The sequence below is a fragment of the Echinops telfairi genome, unplaced genomic scaffold (assembly GCF_000313985.2).
Source record: "Echinops telfairi isolate 266 unplaced genomic scaffold, ASM31398v2 ScPeMD7_2;HRSCAF=8, whole genome shotgun sequence".
NCBI classification, from domain to species: Eukaryota; Metazoa; Chordata; class Mammalia; order Afrosoricida; family Tenrecidae; genus Echinops; species Echinops telfairi.
In genome coordinates, this window is record NW_022103898.1 from 62,884,063 (window position 1) to 62,905,750 (window position 21,688).

Sequence of the window (21,688 nt, forward strand, 5' to 3'; positions counted from 1 at the left end):
CCAAGGCACCTAATTTTACCACAAAGCCTGCATTAAAAATGTGCTGGGAAACGGCATATACTCAAGTATATACAGTATGTGACAAAGTACTTAAAAAAAAGAATCATAGGACAGCATTATAACTGTTGGTTAAAGTAAAAATACTATAATTCTCTGACAAAAAACAGTATTAGACAAACATTTTTAGACTAACAGAAAACAAGGTGCTTTATCAATACTTTCCCCAAAATTATTTTGCTCCTTTATGGAAATAAAATACCCTTCCATTACGCTCAGAATAACCAATAACAACACATAACTGCTTGGAGCTTTGTTTAATTTATGGTGTAGTCTACTACATAACTCAGGTATTAATAACTTCTAAATCAACAGATTCTTATAAACCAAGTATACTCAAGTCCACTCGCATTATCTATGGAATTTATTTACGAAAACGAAGAACCAAAAATAACACTTGCATTGTAAGTGCTTGAAGCACCTTTTAACAGTATTTCAAACAGGACTTTTTCAAATTTGAATAGAAACCACTATACTGCTTTCTAATGTAAGAAACAATCCTTAGATTACACAAAATTAAATAGTTTATGATATTCTCATTACATAAAATTAAGTGGGTAATAAAAGTTACATGTGATTGAGTATTCTTAAAGCCCAGCAATGAAACCTAAAGGTAACTGATGTTATGACATTTGGTTTAGACTTATATTGAGTATCATTCCATAAATGTTTAGGGTCTATAATTACTTAAACCAGAGCTCTATCAAAAATATTCACTAATTCTTAGTAGAGTTAAAATAATACAAAATCAGTAAGAGATAAACACTATGTTCAAATTTTTATTTTAATGCACAGTTTAAGAAATGAACTTTTAAGTCAGCTAGATTTTATGGAAAATAAATGTCAAATAAATTAGACCCATGTTAAAATAGAAGGTCAGCTAAATGTCCAAACTTAAAAGATGTAACGATTGATTCCACGGGATGAGCTCTCAACACAACTTTGCTATGAACTGGTCCAGATCTCAACAGCACGTGGGAATGCTTATTAACAGGGGTGGTGATCAGGGACACGTTTCCTGTAAGAATTGCAAAGTATACACTTAGAGAAAAAAGTCAATGAAAAAAGAAAAGCATTACTTTACCCAGTTTTGTTACAGCCATAACTAGAAGTCTAATATTAAAACCACTGTAACCATTTCTTTATAACAAGGACATTTCTATCTCATGAATAATTATGCTTTAATGCTGATTTTTATTAGTATTGTCATATTACAGAATCACTGGAATATGAAAGTGTCATGTAGTATTTAGTAACTCAAACAACCTCCTGAACAAAAATGTATTCTCGAGGAAGTTAACTGTTTCGATTGATCTGTGTTGGGGAAATTTTATACATTAGTCAAGGACAGTTATTCTTAAAAAGAATGTAAGCGACATGGTTTGAATCATACCTAGATGAAAATCTCTAGATTACGATTCATAGACAAACCCAGTGACAAAAATTAAAAAGACCTCAAAGATCATAGCATACTATATTCCAATGAAGACAGAGATAATCTTCCAACTCAGTAGAGTACAGGAGGGTGGGCCTGGGGTGGGGGTAGGGGTAGAGGCCACAGGCTAGCTAACCACTGTCAGTAAAGAAAAAGTTTACAGCAGCAGTTGCAGGACACTAATCTGGAAAATTTGTCCAGTGGAAGTTAGTAAAGATGAAAAAGAGGTCGAAAGTCTACAGGGCAAGTTGGGTTTAACAAAATTATTCTAATTTCTTTACTGTAAACTAGAATTCCCCATGTTTAATAGACACTTAAATCTCTAAGACAGTGATATCAAACCAAACAAGGGATTACCATTTTTAAAGTATATTCCAAATATGATTGAGTGTTGAGTTCAAACCAGAAAATTTAGTTCTAAGAACTCAGCATTCTTTGGGCGCATTCTGCTTTAAGACAATGAAGAATCATGGCATTTTTCCACCTTTAATTACACTGTTTCAGAGAAAATGGTCAACTTCTTACACCAAACTTTCACTTCCAAATATGCAATACTCCCTATTGTCCTACCCTCCCCTTCAATGGCAGCAATTTAGAATCACTACCCTTTATTTTTAGCCTGGCCCACTTTCTACTGAGGAACCCTGATAGCACAGTGGTTATGCGATGGCAGCTGCGATCAACAAGGTCAGCTGTTCAAAACTACCAGCTGATCCAAGAGAGACAGAAAAGTTTTCTGGGGAACTCCCAGGGGCAGTTCTAGCCTGCCCTATAGGGTCACCATGAGTCTGCATCAACTCAATGGCAGAGGTTGGTTGGTTGGCTGGTTGGTTGGTTCTTTCCACTACACACTCAAAACACAACTTTCTTTCTCCTGCAGAGCAACTGGTGTTTTCGAATTTCGAACCCTTGCTTATCACAGCCCAACACATAACTACTACACTACCAGGACTCCTCTCTACTGCCCACAGATTTAATATCAGATCTCTCACCACGATTCTCTACACTGCCCTTCCTCCAATAGTTAGTCACCAGAGAGCTGTCATTCATAGAAGTCAATGAACTGAGTGTGGCAAGTTCTCCACCAAGATTTAAAATTTAGTTCATTTAAAGGTATAAAGAATTCCTAATAATGCTCCCACTTTCCTCCTGTTGTTATGAATTCTCTGCATTCCTGATCTAAAATCTACTCTCCCTCCAGGTGTTCCCTAGATATCACATGTCCTATTTAGGACAGTTTCCTCTTCTACTTCAATATTCCCTATTATGTCATGCTATTTAAACAGACCAGGTTCTCAGTGAGAACCCACCACCTTAAGCTACTAACCACACTGTTCCCATTCACAGCCAACTCCTTGAAATAACTCTACAAATATTTTCCAATTTCTCTTCTGGGTCTCACTGAACCTACTGCCATCAGACTTCTGCTCCCTGCACATCAAGTTTTGTCAATACTACATATTTGTCATGATTACTAATACTACTGCTGCAAAGTACAATGATCAGATAGATTTTCTGTCCTTATTTTACTTAACCTACTCATCTTATCTGATACAGTCACTCCTCCTTTTAAGTATCATTTCCATTTGGCTTCTAAGACACAATTAACTTTCTTTATACTTCTGTGGCATTCCTTTTAAAAAGTACTATGGAACATTTCAACTGTACATAAAATTGGATAAATTTCAGTGATTTCTCAAGCTGTAATCAGGTTTAATAACTACACATATTTATACAGGCCTTCGTGTCTTTTACAGGTATAGTGCAATGAATTACTTTACATGGCTCTTCCAATTTGTGGCTCCCACATGACTGGGTAGCATTAGGCAAAAAAAAGTGGTTTGGGGCCAACCAGAGGATTAGCTATAACGCAGTAAGGAAGCCTAATTAAAGAGATCAATCAGTTTTGCCATTCTGCTAGGCTTAAAATAAGCCAATCCCACAATAAAGGTGCATACTAGCCCCAAGAAAGAAGAGCTAAGCGTGGAGTACAACCTTTGAACCTGGGGCCCTATACCCAGGAGATACAGGAAGCTGTAACAATGGAAAAGGTATAAACAGCAAGAAAGTGGCAAATATGGTACAGAAAGGGCAGCAGAAGTAGGAATCGGGTACCATGGATTTTGCAGCCAGAGGCAGCTCCAGGCAGGGTATGCTGACTACCAAAGAGCAAAGATCGAGCACTTTGGGCAGGAAGGAGTACCTACTGACACCTATGGGTAGAGTTGAAAGCTTTGTGACACTTGCCCAAGCTGGGAAGTCGTCAGGCCCAAAGGGGCCAAGGAGTTTGCCCTGCACTGAAGAAGTGAAACTTTGCCTACATGATTCCTAATCCCTAACTGTGATGTCATTTCCTTAATAAGCCCCTTAATTGTTGAATATGGTCATTGTAATGAATTCTCAAACCCAGCACAGAACTGGAGTGTTGTATCAGGGGACTGTTGTCAATTGATGAAAAGGCTGGAGGACAGTTATGTTGACCTTCACTTTGGAAGTGTGGGCTGGTGCTGATTCTCCCCTCTCGTGAAGTTAGAAGGGTCAGATGCCCCCCTCCCATTTTTATAGTTTATTGCTTTCAATCTTTCAAAAAATTATTGGAGATCTCCAGTGCTCAACCTTAAAACCAATCCCCCTCTTTAGTGATATTCATTATGAAGATCTCATACCATAAATAGGCTGCCAACTCCTAATCTCTAAGTACAGATTTAACTTCTCTCCAAAGTGTAGATTCAACTCTAGTACCACATAGTCAACAGCGTTCTCAAATGCCCTATCCCTCTTTTCTTCTAAGAGCCTTTCCATCTCAGATAAATGTATCCAAACTCATCTCTATCACTACCAGCCTGGTTCAAGCCACCAGTCTCTCTCCTTGGCTCCCCCTTAAGCACCCACCACTAGCAGGTAAAGGGCTTTGATAATTACTAATAAGAGTAATGAAAATGATTGAATCTTTTAAAGATATTCTGACCATTTATCCATTTTGGGGTGAACAAAGTGTTTTTTAAAAACTGTGCCATTTTGGCAAAGCTGCTCAAACAGGAACTTGTGCGGAAACCTATACTTCATATGCATAAAAATATTGGTATGAAAAATTTACCAGGGTAGTAAAGATGATGATTCCCTGTTCCCCATCCCAAGTCTGGTCCTGTGTGTCCTTTCAATAGTAAGATCTATTTCCATCACCACCCATCTTCCTCTCCTACCAAACTCATCTGATACAAATCTAAGAGTTGGAATTATGAATTTTAAAAATTACATAATTTAAATAACATATTAAAATTTTTATCTAGGCCAGAATGACTCTATCAACAATAATCAAATTTACAAAACTACTTATATTTTGTTTCTTTCTTACTTTAAAAAAAAAAAAAGCTTCACAAAGGCTAGAGTACCTTGGTGCTGCTTTGATAATGTTATCCACGCGTAAAATCACCTCGGCCGCTTCTGCTGCACTCAAAAGAACTTGTCGCTTCACTTGGAAGCTTTCTGTTATACCTAGTACTGCCATATCTCCAATGGTACCCTCCTTCATATCTGGAAATATAAAAGGCTTATTTTTAAAATAATTTCACTTTTTAAAACAAAATTATCAAAAGCTCTTATGGCTTATAAGATTGTTAACCAAAATAAAATTTCAACATCTAACTATTCACTTTAGTTGGAGCAATCCCACCAGCCTATAAAAGCAATCAGAAAGTGCCTTTTAAAAAAATATGAAAAGCTAACTACCACCAATATTAATAGCAGTCAAGTGTCAACAATTCTGAAAACTTACACAGTACATTTGTGATCATTTATATGTTTCTCCTCACTTCCCAACTAGCTTATTTTCTAATATTTTGCATTTATATGACCATTGTAAATCTCCAACTATCTGACTACTGTGTTTCATCCAGTGTCCACCCCTGGTCTGTGGAGCTACTTATGTGTCAGGCTCATCCTCATGGCTGAGGCAGCCTGTCTTCCAGAAGGCCCTAGCCAGTCCCATCCCCACCAGCAGAGCCATCAGTACAGCTAGCTCTTGGTGTACAAGAGATGGCTACCCTTCAAGAGTGATGGAGGGGCTCAGGAAAAAATAGGGGAGAGGGTGCTGCTGCTCCCACTCCCCTCTACTTAGGTATCCTGGAGGGCCCAAATACTGCAAAAGAAAGGTTTGGGGGGTAATTTGGGCCCTAGGGTTTACAATCATTCCTCTTCGCTCTTCCAGGCCTGCAGAGTGCCTCTTTCTGAGCAACTGTTAAAACCTAAATTAATGAAGATGAAGCAATATGGGTAGATACCTCAAGAATGGTGACAAAATGTGAGGTCTGTAAACAATGTCACTGAACTGTGTATGTAGAAATTAGAAGTGAATGCACATTACCATCAAAATTAAATTATTTTAAAATTATCAAAGAATAAATTGGCGAGATTAGGAGTTAATACTGACTGATGTTAAACATCAGCATATAGTTCAAAATTACAAGTACTATTTATATATTTAAAGCCTACAATCAATCATTACATATCAAACTATTAAGAAATCTTCCAACTCGCTTCACACTCTGTGAAGTAACTTTTGACGCCACTAACAGCAAAATTAAGTCAAACATTTTCTCTAGAACACACAAAGTTGGAGCAGGGGGTCTGTAGTTACAAGAACTTACCCAGTCCAGCCGTTCCCTGGCCTTCACTGTGGGCAGCTCGGAGCTGTGACACCAGATCTGCACTATCATAGCCTGCATTATCAGCTATGATGGTTGGCAACTATGAAGACAACAAATATTAAGCACCTATTTCACTGTAAGACAGGTGATTTACTCCTTAACTGGAAGGACAATTTTTTTCTATTACATTTGGAAACTGCAAAATCTGTTTCATTATAACTATTACTTTTAAGAAGTTCATTATCTTAAAGCCAAAAGATTTTGTATCAAGATTTAAAAAAATATATGTACTTTTAAAAAGCCATCAGGTACCCACAAAATCAAATCTGGATCTCTTGTTATCAGCTTACCATTCTCAGGGCTTTAGCATAAGACTCCATTGCAACAGCTTCTTTGCCAGGTGTTCTATTGGCAAGTTGTGTAACAGCATTAGCCATTAGCATCTCAGAACAACCTGCAAATTAAAATTTCAATAATAATGCCGATTTATCTCCAAACACTGATTTCCTTCAGAATCTGACAAGCAATTTAAAAGACAATGTAAAGAACATTCTCTCATGGAGCTGCTGGTGGTTCTCCATGGAAACTTTAAAATGCTCTGGTGGCACTATGAGTTAGCAAGTGGGTTGCTAATCACAACAATCATTTATGATTTAACACTGTACTTGTTTTCCAAGTGCTCACCTCCTCCATACACTGTTCTAGTATCCTTCACAGTTTGGGCAAGAACACAAAGAGCATCATGCAGAGATCTTTCTGCTTCATCCAATATTTGTTGAGTGGCACCACGTAGAACAATAGTGCACGCCTCACCTAAAGTAAAATAATAATAATAAAATTCCTATGACACAGTGAACACATTCATAAAACACTTTGTCTTACAATACTAGGAAGGTGTTGGTTTTGGAAATTGCCATGTGTTCCATTGTCACACACTGTCTTCACCTAATAGTCCATGTTCATAATAAACCCAATCTATGAGGGGGAAAACTGCTGAGCACAAATTTTTCACAACAGCAAGTTAAATATGACTTAGGTAGACTTCAGGAAAGACTGAAACAAACATATTTCAAGAGTTAAGACTTAGTAGTAACTTGAGTAACTTCTCTGCCTGCTTATTTCACACCAACAGAACCCAATAAAGGCTTAAGTACCTCAACCAAAGATCTAATATAACTGCTCACCAAGGGCTACTCCAGAAAAATGAATGAGTTTGTCTTCTCCAATCATGACTTCTTCAATAAGTTTACAACTTCCAAGCTTCACTAATTCTGGGTGGTCAAAGGTAGAAGCAATTTCACCACCTATGGAGGACATGAAAATAATTACATGCTGACACACTTAACATTTGTTTTCTAAAGCAACAGATAGATATCTTGTAAAACTGATTGCTTATTATACTCCAAACGCACTTTTAAGCACTTCAGATGGGTTAATTAACCCATAACATAACCCATGACATCATTAACCCATAACATCCCTAAAGTAATTTCTACTACTATCCCATTTTACAAACAGCCAAATTTAAGGACCAAGAGAGATTTAATTCCATATCCAAAGTTACCTAACTAGTACAAATATGGTGAAACAGTAATTCAAACAGAAGTATTCTGGCTATAGACCTATATGCAACACTGGGATACCACCTCTCAAAGGTGAGTGAGCCATTAACATTTTCCTGATGAATTTCAATTCAGACTCTCTTCTGAACCCAGGGTAAGATATGCAAATACCTGACTAATCTACAACTATATAGACAATTAGGAATCACTTTAAAGAGCACAAGATAGCTCTATTACAGCAACCATTTGTGAAAGCCTAGGCCCAGAGGAGGAAAAGTAAACTAGAACTTTCCTACAGCAAACATAATTAGGTGTCTAAAATCTTTTTATCTAATTAGACTGTCTTTTAATGATGTAGATTCCATGTATTACTAGTCAATCTTCCCTTTCCTACTTTTTACAAATAAATCTGCTGAGTAATTGACACTATTATCTTGCAAATTTCTTAGTATAAGGACTACTGGTATTCTAAACTCTATGTATTCCTAATGGAAACAGCTGAAGTTCTTTACATTTTGGCAAATTCCTGATATTGCTTTGTGCTCTAATTGCAAGATACCAGTTGTATGGGACATCATACATATTTTTTTTAAAAAAAGAATATTGAACTTATTGGTATTTTCATTAATTCTTGTATGCCTACTTGTAAGTTATCTTTCGACATTTCCAAGAGCTAATTTCACATATTTTGCCAAGTGCACTCCATGGATAGGAGTCAACTTTGCAGTTATACAATTAGTGTACGAAATATTTTTCAATGGCATCAATTTATTCTATGAGCCTGTCTTCACATATGTTCAATTTTTTTGCATTAAAGGGTGAACCTGTACCAGTATGAGCAAATGTTGTGTTATCATAAACTTCAAGTACATAATGGCTTTTAGTGAACTTTAATTAAGACAGGACAATTGTCACTCTATAGTAATTAAAAGTACCCTTAGATCAGAGGAAGACCAGGTTTCTCTTTCAAATTATTGAAAGTAACTTAGAAAAGTATTGAGATAATACTTAATTCTACTCTCCAAATATTAGTATGATTTAATTCTATTACAAAAGTTCCAAACCAATCTTCCAGCCTACTCATTTTTAAAGATTGGAAGATAAAGGCTAAAAATTTTAGTTTCTCAAGGGTTTAGCAGTTACTTCAAAACCATTACAGCATCAAACTGCAAACAAGTTGTACGCTTGTTTCACGGTGTTATCTAATGTATGAACACATTTCTATTCAACACAACCGGATTACATTGCCCTTACCACTATTGATTGATGTTGGAATGCACTAATTTTTCATCAGACATATTTAGATAGTTTCGCTTATTTTAGAATTTACAGAAATTTAAAAAATTCTACAAAAGCAACACTTAAGTACTTGAACCACTCTGGCACATGGTCGTATTTAGTAAAGGTTACTGTAAGTACTGCACTCAGATCCCAGGCACAAAAACATTTATGAGGAGATCCAGTATCTTTTAAAGCCTTAAAACAAAAAATAGACCTGTGGAAAACGTGGTATGTAATTTGGGATATTAGAATGTAAACTGAACTAAGATTTCCATCCAAAAAAGACTATTTAGGTCCATTCCAAACTCCTTAAGGGGTTTTTCTTTGTGTTCTCAATGAGTTGCATTTTGTTGTTAGGGTTCATGAGCCAGCTGATTCAACAGAATAAAACAACTGTCTTGGTCCTACATCATCTTCACAATTGTTGTTTGAACCCATTATCACGGCCATTGTGATTACGTCCTTTCGTTGAGTGCCTTCGGTTTTTTTGTTGACCCTCTACTTTGTCAAGCATGATGACCTTCTCCAAGGATTGGTCCATCAGTAACAGATCAAATACATCCAAAATCTGTGAAATGAAGTCTAGCTATCCGTGTTTCTAAGGAGCATTCTGACTATACCTCTCTCAAAACATACCTGTAATTCTTCTGACAGTCCATGATCTATCCAACTCACAGTAGTGTAATTCAAATACACCAGTTCTCTGTCCTTTACTTGCATGAGGCAGCTGTCTTCAATAAGGCACACTAGTTCTCAAAACGACACCTTTGCTGTCCAATACTTTGATCAGGTCTTTGGTAGAGTCCTTCCCAACGCAAAAGATTCCTTTCCTGATGTTCTCTCATGTGCACTGTGAGCCAAGTGAAATAAAATCTTTGACCACTTCAATTTCTTGTGCTTATCAGACAAGTTGTGAGGCTTTTTTCTTTACAAGGAAGTGTAATTAGCACTGAAGGTATTTGATATTCATCTGTAAGTGCATCAAGTTCTCTTTGCTTTCTGCAGGCAAGGTCACCTGTATTTGCAGGTTGTTAATGATTCTTTCTCAAATTCTGAAAGTGCGCTCTTCACATAAACCGTTTCCAGGATCATTTGTTCAGCATACACATTGAGTAAGCAAGTTAATATCTTGCATTCCTGATTTTAAACCACTCTGCATACCTTGTTCTATGTTTGTTCTAATGATCAACACACAGGTTCAACAGAAGCACAATTTAAGCACTGTGGAATTCTCAGGCTTCATAATGTTATCCATAGTTTATAAGGATCCATAGTTGAATGTCTTCATATAGTCCATAAAAACACAAAAAAATCTTTATCTCTCACTATCAGCCAAGATTCATCTATCAGCATTGGTAGTTTTTTTCTGAAATTGCCTTGAATTTCTGGCAACCCCTTGTCAATGTACTGCTGCAACCATTTCTAAATTTATCTTCAGCAAAATTTTTCTTGCATATGATATTAATGATATGATTCAATAATATCTACATTCTGTTGGATCTCTGGAATAGAAACAAATATGGATCTCTTCTAGTCAACTACATATGAAACACAATATTCAACCCCAAGAAAGGATTTGTTGTAAGTCAATGTCTTTTTCTATACCTGTGACAAGTGCTAGGCGTTCCACACCAGCAAAATCTGCATGCTCAATAGCCATAACCCCAGCAGCACCAAAGAGCTGTTCAGGGTAATTATAAATTAACTGCCTGCAAATAAAATACATATAATTATTATGTCGCAAATGAACAATTCAGAAAACAAAAGACAACCTATTCATGACTCCTAAGACATGTAATGCCCACATACATTTTTTCCATCTCTAGGTGGTCAGTCAGAAGCTGCTCTCCCACTTTCAGCAATGTGCTGCAAACTTGTGGAAAACTGTGGATACATATACCTAAAGAAACTGGCCTTATACCACTGAACCCAGCACTAGAGACCTGTTGGGACCTGTGTCCACTTATCTTGTAAAAATTCATTACTAGGTAATTTTTTTTACAATTTCATTCAAAACTACTTCCATTACTGGAAAAACATGGTTTCAACGAAAAAAAAAAATTCAAAGCAGAAAAACAATCAGCCTTAATAGTGAAAAATAGCATAAATATTTTTTACCTCATTAATAATAGCCCCCCACCCCAAAAAAATGTTTTCCTTCTTGATGCCTTGGTTTGTAGGTCCATTCCTTATTTGAGGTGCTGATTCAGAAAATGACATTTGGATAGATTACAACATATCTAGTTTCTTGGAATATGGTGCTCCACTATATTTTAAGTTCCACTATATAATTTAAAAATTCCAATTATTAAGTTATATTAATTTACCATCCTAATTTTAAATATGAGAATTCCAGGATATGTCAAAAAAAGTAAGACATACTTGAAAAAGAATTAGGCATTAAGGAACTTCCAGGGGAAACTGTATATGGGCCCATGGTGGCTAGCTGTTTACACACTGAGCTGTTAATCCTAAAGTCAATGGTTCAAACTCATCAATCTGTAGTCTTTAAAAACCCATATACAGAAGGTGAGAGGGCAATGTAGTGTCAAAAATATGACTTCATAACAATTTTCATAAATATTTTGAATAAATTTTTCTTCAAATTATGCAATAACATTTCCAAGCAAGTTTTAATATATAAAAATCAATGTGTAACTCATGTTAAATGTTTCAAAGGTGAGGTTGATTCCAAAAAAATTCTAACTTTTCTTGGGAGTTTTTCTGTGTACAGGTGTAGAAGTTGTGCCATCGTATAACAAGACAGGAAAGTGTTCATTTTAACAAAGGACTTTGACTCCAACAGATTCATTTTGGGTTTCAGCACATGTGAGTCTCTGATACCAAACTCACTACCAGTAAGTCAATTCAAACTCACAGCAACCCTGTTTAACATAGTGGAACTTCCCAGTGGGTTTCTGAAGCTGTAAATCTATGTGAGCAGAAAACCTCTTTCTTTTACAGAACAGCTTAGTGGGCGACCTTGTGGTTGGCAGTCAAATCCATTACGGCAAGAAGGCTTCTTATTTCTGGCCCCCTTTTAAGATGACAAAGTGGAACTGCCTGCTATTCAGTTCCTAATAAAGCTGAAGGGATACAATTGACGCAAATATTTAGTGCAACACAACCTACTTTAAATGAAGCCAATGTGCACCTCCTCTCTCTGAGGATAGCTAACACAACATTAACATATGCTGATGATTTCTATGGATGAGCAGAGTGAGGAGTGGTATATGGCACACGTTCTGTCTCAAAAGAGGGCTGATGGGGTAACTCTAATGCCATTTTTTGGAATCAGCAAGTCAAATACACCCAGGAACAAGTTTAACATTTGAGGCACCAAAATGTGTTTTGGTCAGTGTAATCAAACATATGCAATCAGAATAAAGTTATCATTTATTACCTTTGCAATGCTAAATTATAACACCAGCCTACTCATAACTATCATTGAAAGCAATTTATCAGAAAACCGTATCAATGTTCATGTGCTTTAATTTCGCTTCTGCAAATCTACAGCAATTTTTTTTAAACTTTGGGAAAAAATTTATGTACTGTATAGTAAAAAATACTACTCACCTAAAAGTCCACTAAAAAAGTACTCACAAGTCATAATTTACCGATTACATTCAGAAAACACCCAAATTTTAAGTAAAATTATGTACTTTAACAAGTTACATAACTTTATAGCATATGATCACAAGTGAAAAAATGAAACTAAAAACACACATCAACTGACAAACACAAGTCAACATAAAAAACTGAGTAGATTTTCCATGTCTACTCTTTATGCTTCTCTATTTTCCAGAATGAACACATACTACATTTTAAAATGACACTTAAAAATCGATATTGCTAGACAAAATATGTAGACATTAAAAGATCACAAAGTATTTCAGAAAATCGGGCCTTAAACTTTCTCCTCAAACATTAACCATTACTCTTCACTTCCCAAAAATTATGTAGCATTATTTCACTTATTGAAATGTTGTTCCTCTTGCTATTTTTACCATTCAAAACAATCCGAATAAACCTTAAGATACTGACCTGACCATTGGTATACAAGTTGTTATATTCCATGCAAATTAATGCCATCACATGCCTACCTTATGTCATCCCCTCAGTTTTTTTTCCCTGATCTTAGTTTTTACTACTTCAAACTTATCATTTAACGTGGAATTAAATCTCTTCTCCAATTATGAGGGAGCTCTAAAAGCTTCATGGAAAAATTTCATTATCTTTTAATTTCTACTACTTAACATAACCACAATCAGAAGACTCTTGCAGTTATTGCTAATACAATAAAATTTCAAAGTACATTAGTTTAAAAATAACACTACGTTCACTGTAAACTATTATACGAAGATACATTTGGGGGGAAAAGTAATTCCTAATAAATAAGTAACTAATTCAATGTCAGGCATTTCCCTAAGTATTCATAACATCTTAGGCTATTACACATATTAACACAAACACACAGACCTGTTAATAAAGCAATTGATTCCATGCTTAAGAATTCGTTCAACTTTCTCCTTCATTTTTTCCTTTTCTGCATGTTCTATTTCTGCAACCTTTGCTGTAGAATCAACTCTTACTCTGGAACCAAATATCTACAACAAAGAAAGCATAAAATAGACTACCAGACTGAACATATTTCAACATTTTTATGGAGCTTAGCAAAAGTCTGTGTACATATGTAAAAATCAACTCAATGGTAGTGGGTTTGGTGTGCTGGCACAAAAACAGCTAATTGCTACGTTTTCCCCAACCTTTCTGGGTTTGACAGCAAGCAATTGAAATTTCAAAAAATGTAGTCACACACCTTTATTTTGTCTGTATCCATTCCAGTATTTGCGATAAGAATTTTGGCATTTTCAATACGCTTTGGTTGATTTACTCCAATTTTCTTATCTAACAGAAAACCTATAATAAAGATAAATTGTATTAAATATAGACCCTAGGGCTATGTAAGTAAATCTTATTAATCTGTTTGCTTTACCACGTTGGTCTTTCAAAAAAATGATGGAAGTTCAATTGCCAAGCTCTTAAAATAAAATCAATAGCATCGATAATGTGAACATAAAATATTAAAGACTTTCATTATTCAGTGAACACCTCAAGAGAAAACATGCTGTAAAGTCAGACACAGAGTACTGTTAGATACTGAGCTTTAAAAAAACCCTTAAGCACGATGGCCAAACCTGGCCCTATGCATATACTCTTGCTGGTTACTGGCTGTGCAACCGTAGATACGCATCTGTTAACTGGGAATATAAGCAGTAGTAGACAAGTCTTCTACTGGCCTCAAGCTGTGATTTGAAATCATCCGAGGAACCCATTAACAGTCTACCTCTACAAAATTTAAAGAAGAAAATGACTAAACACCATCAAGTCTCATTTAAGTTTTCTGTTCTAATTAACCTGAGTGAATGCTAAGTAACTGGGTCAGAATGAAGACAAATTGATGAGCCCAGTGGTGCAATGGTTAAACATTCTGCTGGCTAGCAGAAAGGTAATTCAAACCCACCTGCCCTGAGAAAGATGAGACATGACAGTCTACCTCCATTAAGATTAGTTTTAGAAAACGCTATCGAACAGTTCAGTGTTGTCTTACATGGTTAACAGTACTCTGTGTCTGCTAGAAACCTGTCTCCTTTGTAGAAAAAAAGGGGCACTGTGCACATCATATGACCAGAAATGGGAATGGTGTTCCACCACCACAGGACATCACTTTGAAAATGTGTTGCTCTCCACAGCCCTGCCAATAATCCAGTCTCCCACATCAGGCTCCTCAAAGAGTTCACTGTCCCTCTTCCAAGTCTCCCATGCAGGGCTTCAACCTGTAATTTTTCCATTTGCAATTACTGTTCTAATGCACCCACAAGTTTAAATTTGAAGCAGTAAAAAACAAGCCGTTTGCAATAAAGTGACAGGTTTCTAGCAGGCCTTTGGCCCATGTTTCTAATTCTAGTTAGCATCTACCTTTGTTTTTATCTTTCTCCATGAGCAGCTCCTAATAGGCCTTATATATAAATTCAACTAGGAATACGGCTGGCATTTTCTAACTCCCTTGCAATAACACATGACATGAAGCAAAACTACAATATCAAACCACTGGTCAGACAGAAATTGTAAATGATAACTTGTTCCTTTTTTCCTTTTCTTATTAAAAGAATGCCTATATTCTCATCAATGGCCATATTTTGTGAATAAACTGAAAAATAAAAAAACATACCATATATTATGTAAATGTAACAAAACACTATAAACAAAACACATTAAGGCATTTAACAGCAACAACCCTAAGTGCTTTAAATCATGAACAGAATTCAATCTTAACAAAATAATCCAAAACAGGGGAAATTAAGATGAATTTAAGACTAATACCAAGAGCAGTATACTTAATACCAAGAATTCTTAACCACAACTTAGTTTTAACTACTTAAACATATGCACATCCTTCCAAGAGAATACATGCCACCCTGAAAAGAAGCATTATTTGAGGTTAACTCACTTAAAAGTTAACTACAATTTCTCATTAATTATAAATAACTTCACAATATTAAGCAAAACGTACCAAGTATTATAGAAATGTTGGGATGATGTGCGAAGATGACACGTCAGTATAACAAAAAAGCAAAAATGTTTGCAGTATGGCTTGTATTACTAAGCACATATTTTTTCTGGCTTTGCATAGCAGCACTAGCTTTAGCTAAAAACATTCATTTAGTAGCTAGCACTCAACATCCAAAGCGATTTTCCCATATCCAACATACATACACACCTTCATCTAAATAGGAATCTGCCAGACTTCCTCCGAGCTTCTTGATAACATGAATTGCCTCCAGATTACCAGAGCCTTTTAGTCTGAGAACAGCTTCTACAGCTAACGTAGTGAAGTGATCTTTGTGGTGAGTAAGCAGCTTTGAAGATAAGGTGGTTCCTGCAATGTTCATTAAATCTTGACGGAATTTAACTTCATCCGAACTTTAAAAAAAAAATTACACATTTGAATTTCTCCGAAGATTTTCTAGCTTGCTTTTCAAAAGCGATATTCTGAAGTCAAACAGATAATTTCACCCCAACTCTAAGTGCTTTAAGTCATGAACAGAATTCAACCTAACAAGAAAATAAATTAATTAAAAGACTCCATTTTCCCAATAATCAGCAAGTTACACGAAAGAGAAAATAAAACACAAGGGAAGAAAAAAATTTCAAAACGTGGGGAAACAAATGTTGTCACATATCTTATGGATACAGACATTTTTCTACAGGCTTTTTTGGTTAAAAAAAACTTATTTTTAAAAATATATGATGTATACCATCTGGAAATTAAAAAAAAGAAATCACATATTAAAAGGCTAAAAAGTTGGAAATACAGGGAATCCAGGGCGGATGAGCCCTTCAGGACCAGTGGTGTGAGTGGCGATACTGGGAGGGTAGAGGAAGGGTGGGTTGGAAAGAGGGAACCGATTACAAGGAACTATATGTGACTTCCTCCCTGGGGGGCAGAAACAGAAAAGTGGGTGAAGGGAGACGTCGGACAGGGCAAGATATGACAAAATAATAATTTATAAATTATCAAGGGCTCACGAGGGAGGAAACAGGGAGAGAGTGGGAAAATGAGGACCTAATTGTGGGGGGGCTTAAGTAGAGGGGAAATGTTTTGAGAATGATGAGGGCAATGAATGTACAAATGTGCTTTACACAATTGATGTATGTATGGTTGTATGAGCCCCTAATAAAATGATTTTTAATAAAAGACTAAAAAAGATCTTCATATATAGATATGAAAACTATACTATAGTCATATAATCAAATGTACAATTCTATTAGAATTAGTATTGCAGAGAATATTGATACCCCAAAATTAGAATTATTCATCAACTAGGTTAAAATCAGGCTAATCATCCCCTGCCTATTATTTTTGTTTTCTTTTTTGATGACATGTACTAGAATGAAAACTCTTAATTTTATTTGTTTCTTAACTCTGGGAGGGAATATAGGTCTCTTTGAGGGTAAAAAGAGGCAGGAGGGTCATGTGTGCACATGCTTTTCAATGCTCTCTAAATTTTCTGCATATTATGAAAAAGAATGATCTCTTAAAATAAAACAGTATTTGTTGTTGGTAAGGGTAATCTCATGATTACCAACCCATGATCCACTGCAGAACTCAAAAGAGCCTCTCTTGCTGCCTTTGTAGCTTCTCTCCAACCGCTAATGATGGTTTGTGGATGAATCTTTTTTGCAATTAAAGTTTCTGCTTCCTATTAATAAAAAATGAAAAGAAAAAAGAAAAACTCAGTAATCATTATAGGAATAATGTAATTACTTCTGATATTGCAAACCATGAAAACAAAAAGGAAAACCTTGCTAAAATTTGCTCAGGTAGTTTCTTACCCTTAATAGTTCTGCTGCTAGAACAGTAACAGAGGTAGTGCCGTCACCGACTTCATCATCTTGAACCCTTGACATATCTAGAAAAAAAATGGGTTACTCGTCTATACTTGATTCTTTTTAAAATTACATCAAGAGAGTTTAATTTCCCAAATATACCTACAACTACAATCTCTATCTCACATGTATGTTTCCTTGATCAACAAAGCCTCTGGAACTTTTAGTCTGGAATGCATAGTTTTACCACCAACACTTATTTGACACTCTAGAAACTTATATATTAATAGTAAGGACAATCGTAAAGCACAAAACATCAATTAATAAAAAGTATAATTAACACAGCCTATTAAATAAATATACCCGGTTGACAACAGTTTTTTATAATGCCATCCCTCCTCCTTAAATAAATCTTCAGACTCACCAACTAAAACTTTAGCTGCTGGGTTGTCAACACCAATGTTTTTTAGAATAGTTGCCCCATCATTGGTTACCATAAGAGCAGCATCTCGTCCACTGCTTAAAAGAATCTTGTCCTAAAGGTACATAATATACAAGGAGATTTTGAAGATCAAGTGCATCAATTAGTACTATCATACACTACTAGCGTGAAATCACTCTGATGGTTATTTTGCAGTATTCATTAAAAAAAAAATTTAGTGTATACATCCCAGTACCAAGCCTTGGCATCTACCCCTAAATGGATGAGCAGCATGGGGAGACATTACTATAGTAAAGTTTCAGTACTATAATAAAGAGTACAAAATGCCCATTTATATAGCTGTTAATTAAACTACAACCAAGCTTCAAAAACATGGACTTAGTATCTAAATAAAACAAAATATCATTACATGAGGGAAAACTTAAAACATATAACAGCCATACAGATCTTCCCCACTATCCAAAAGCAGAACCTTTCTATGAAACCTTTCATAAGCCAAAAAGTGTAAAGTGAAGAAACAATTACAATTATATGAGGAAAAGTATCGAGTGTTCTAAGACACCCCCCAAAAAAGCCAAACCAAATTCACTGCCATCATGTTCATGCTGAATCATAGCAACCTTGTAGGGTGGCAAAACTAACCCCATGAGTTTCCTAGACTTTTTACCACGCCTCCTTTTTCTTCCATATAGTGGTTGGCGCTTTCAGTTAGTTCAATGGGCCTACACCAGGGCTCTTAAGACCCAAAACAATACAACCTGTTATAAGAGCTGTTTAAGAGCCCTCAATAAAAATAATTAAAAATAAATAAATACAACCTATCAAATCCCACAAAAGCTGATGACATCAGCAGGTAAACGTTGGGATTGCTAAATGCAAGGTCAGAGGTTCAAACCCACTAGCTGTTCCTCTAGGAGCATGCTCCTGTAGACTTACAGCTTTAGCGGCCATAAACAGGGGCCGCTCTATCAGAATCGATTATGTGAGATGATGTTCACAGACACAGTTCAAAGCTACGGCAGCTTGACACTGAGTGTACTCAGCTTAGTAACTCAGCAGCTACGCACCATCTGACTTTAAAGGCTAGCTCAGTGGTTCTCAACCTGGGGGTCGCAACCACTTTGTGGGTCGAATGGCCCTTTCACAGGGGTCGCCCGATTCATAACAGTAGCAAAGTTACAGTTATGAAGTAGCAATGAAAATAATTTTATGGTTGGCGGTCACCACAATATGAGGAACTGTATTAAAGGCATTAGGAAGGTTGAGAACCACTGGGCTAGCTGCTAAACACTAGTTTGGCTTTTCGCCTTTTTTTTCATACATGTGAAAGTCCTCATCAGATTTCTTTCAGTTAGTGAACACACGCTAGAGTAGGTTTTTCATAAAACTTAAGGTGCCATCAAGTAAGCTTCTGAACGACATACAGGGAGATAACAGTGGGATCAGAGGATTTATGAGTAGTTCTGGTTTTTATGGAAAATATACTTGTGTCTTACTTGCACACTTGAAAAATTCATCATCAATAACTCCCCTCCCTCAAAACGAGTTTGTTCTTAAAGGAATGGTTAATGGCTCTAAAACAGTATTAAAAGGTACAAATACAACCGTTTTTCTTACCATGCCTTTGGGTCCCAAAGTGCTCTTTACCAGGTCTCCAATAGCAATGGCACCAATAAATGACGACTGCGGCAAAAAAATCAAAGAGACGATCAGAATTAGCCAGATTCAGTCACAGGTGAGATACTTTATTCTCAAAAGATGGGCGAAAACCAGGCTCACCAGACGGGCGGTCTCTGCTCTCTCTTCATCAGCTCCAGCCTTGAATATGTTAACAGGAGCAAGAGAAAGGGACGCCTGAAATGGGAAAGAATGTCTGAATATGTGCTCTTTACCACGAGTCCCCTGCTAGGCCCACAACCCAATTACCCAAGAGTTCACATTTTCCAAGCAGCGAACGAAGCTCTCTCCACCATCGGCCCAGTGGCTTATTTAAAGCGAAGAGAGAGACATAAGCGAAGAGAGAGACATAAACGTTGTGAGGAAGGCGACTTTTCCCGTCTCAGGAATAAACACCAAACACTGATGAGATTTGTAGCACGGAGGAGGAAGGCACGTGGACATTGCTTGCCTCACGCGACACAAGCGCCATTTTCGCCCCCGGGGCGCGCTTTCCGCCCGCTGCACGCTCCGCCCCCGGGGCGGGCAGCGTCGGCGCCGCGGCACTAGAAAATTCTCCGCAACGGGCGGGCGAGGGGAGGCCCGCCGTTCCAGGACTAAGCCGATTTGGAGACAGCCGTTATCCCTGAGGCGCGCCCCTCCCCCGACGACAGAGGGTTCCCACCAGCAGGCCGCGGGCAGGCCACACGCCCCGCCGGCGCCATGTGCGGCGGTCGCCGGACAGACTCGGAGTCCGCGGCCGTAGGCGGGCAGAGGGGGCAGAGAGGCGGCACAGGGCAGGCACCGGGACCAGGCGCCGGGGGCCAGGCTCACCATGATTCCAAGGAGTTGGGCTCGCAAGCTAATCCCTCACGGACCGCCCCGGCTAACCAGGAGAGAAGAGGGAGCCGGAAGTGACGCCGCACGTTCTCCTGAAAGGGGCGGGGCCGCGTCCGGTGCTCAGTTCCGGCCTAGCGCCTTCGGCCGCCGACGAAGAAAGGGAGTGACGTGTGGAGAGGAATCTGGAGATCCGGAAACGAGGCCCGTCCCACTGGAGGGGCGGGGGCTCCGTTCGCTCCGCCCCCCGAGGGACCGCTTTCTCCGCGGGCGGGAGGAAAGGAGGCCTGACGTTTGGCTTCAGGCGTAGCGGATTGGGACCAAGTTTGTTGAAGAACAAAGAGATGCTGCGTTGCGGTGGTGCAGTGGCCACGGAGTTCTCGTTCAAGTCTCACAGTTTTCCGTTAATAACTTTAAAAGTTTTGCATTAAAATAAATAACACATGTTGTTCTTGTTAGAAGCTGTTGAGTCCGTTCAAGCTCAAAGCAGCCCTGTGCTCGTTCAACAGAAGGAAACAGTCATTGCGTGATTGCACCATCCTCACATTGTTATGTTTGAGCCTGTTCTTGCAGCCACCGTGTCAATCGCCTTGTCAAGAGTCTTCCTGTTTTGTGCTGACCTACTTTACCAAGCATGATCTTTCCCAGGAATTAGGCACTCTGCCTAACATCAAACTATGTGAGACAAGGCTCACCACCCACCACCGGCACTGGAGCTTTTTGGTTTTACTTCCTAAAAGACAGATTTGTTGGTCCTGGCTGTCCACGGTACTTTCATTATTCTTCACCAGCACCACAATTCAAATGCATCCATTCTTCTGCACAATTCCCTCTTCATTGTCCAACTTTCACAAGTGTCGGAGGCGATAGAAAACACCATGACTTGGTTTAGGCGTCCTGAGAGTGACATCTTTGCACTTCAACACTTTGAGAGAGATCTAGTGCACCAGATTTGCCCAATGCTTCGTTTGATTTCTTTAACTGCTGCTTCCACGAGCATTGATTGTAGATCCAAACGCTAACAATAAACTCGTAAATGCTATCAAGTGCCTCATCACTACCTATCCCCACAGAGGCAACCGCACCTTCACATTTTTTAGCTTTGGGGGTGTGGGTGAGTGGTTATTTACTGTCGTATTCCTAAATATGTTTATCACTTTTTAAAGTTTAAGCATTTAGTGAGTATAACGAAGAAAAAATTGCTTTCCTTTTCTTGAGTTTATTTTTTATTTTTTAATTTTGGGTTGGGTGAAGCTTTAGGAAATAATCCATTTCCATTCAAAAATTCAAACACATTTTGTTCATCTTCTTGCTTGCATTCTTCACAATGTAACTGTACTTATCCTATTTACTCCTTGTGTTTCTTTCCTAACCCTTCCTG

The 21,688-nt window shown here is 37.6% G+C and overlaps 1 protein-coding gene across 1 annotated transcript; it reads right to left on the reverse strand.

Annotated features, from left to right (window-relative positions):
- Window positions 1–403: 403 nt before the first annotated feature.
- Window positions 404–20,404, reverse strand: CCT2 (chaperonin containing TCP1 subunit 2). Its single transcript, XM_004700455.3, has 16 exons — window positions 20,305–20,404; window positions 19,594–19,668; window positions 19,432–19,497; window positions 17,797–17,908; window positions 17,379–17,455; window positions 17,133–17,245; window positions 15,763–15,965; window positions 13,801–13,901; window positions 13,461–13,588; window positions 10,587–10,690; window positions 7,323–7,442; window positions 6,823–6,951; window positions 6,489–6,592; window positions 6,139–6,238; window positions 4,885–5,026; window positions 404–1,075 (listed from the first exon to the last, which is right to left on the reverse strand). Exons 1-16 carry the CDS (start codon window positions 20,305–20,307, stop codon window positions 1,045–1,047), a joined length of 1,608 nt encoding a protein of 535 aa, XP_004700512.1. The 5' UTR covers window positions 20,308–20,404; the 3' UTR covers window positions 404–1,044.
- Between the last annotated feature and the right edge of the window lie 1,284 nt (window positions 20,405–21,688).

Excerpts from the sequence above, each read along its gene's own strand:
- CCT2 (XM_004700455.3), bottom strand. Across the intron at positions 17,456-17,796 it reads AGCAGCTAAAGTTTTAGTTG|ATATGTCAAGGGTTCAAGAT; the intron begins GTGAGTCTGAAG and ends TTTTTTTTCTAG. Across the intron at positions 17,246-17,378 it reads TAGCAGCAGAACTATTAAGG|GAAGCAGAAACTTTAATTGC; the intron begins GTAAGAAACTAC and ends TTTTATTAATAG.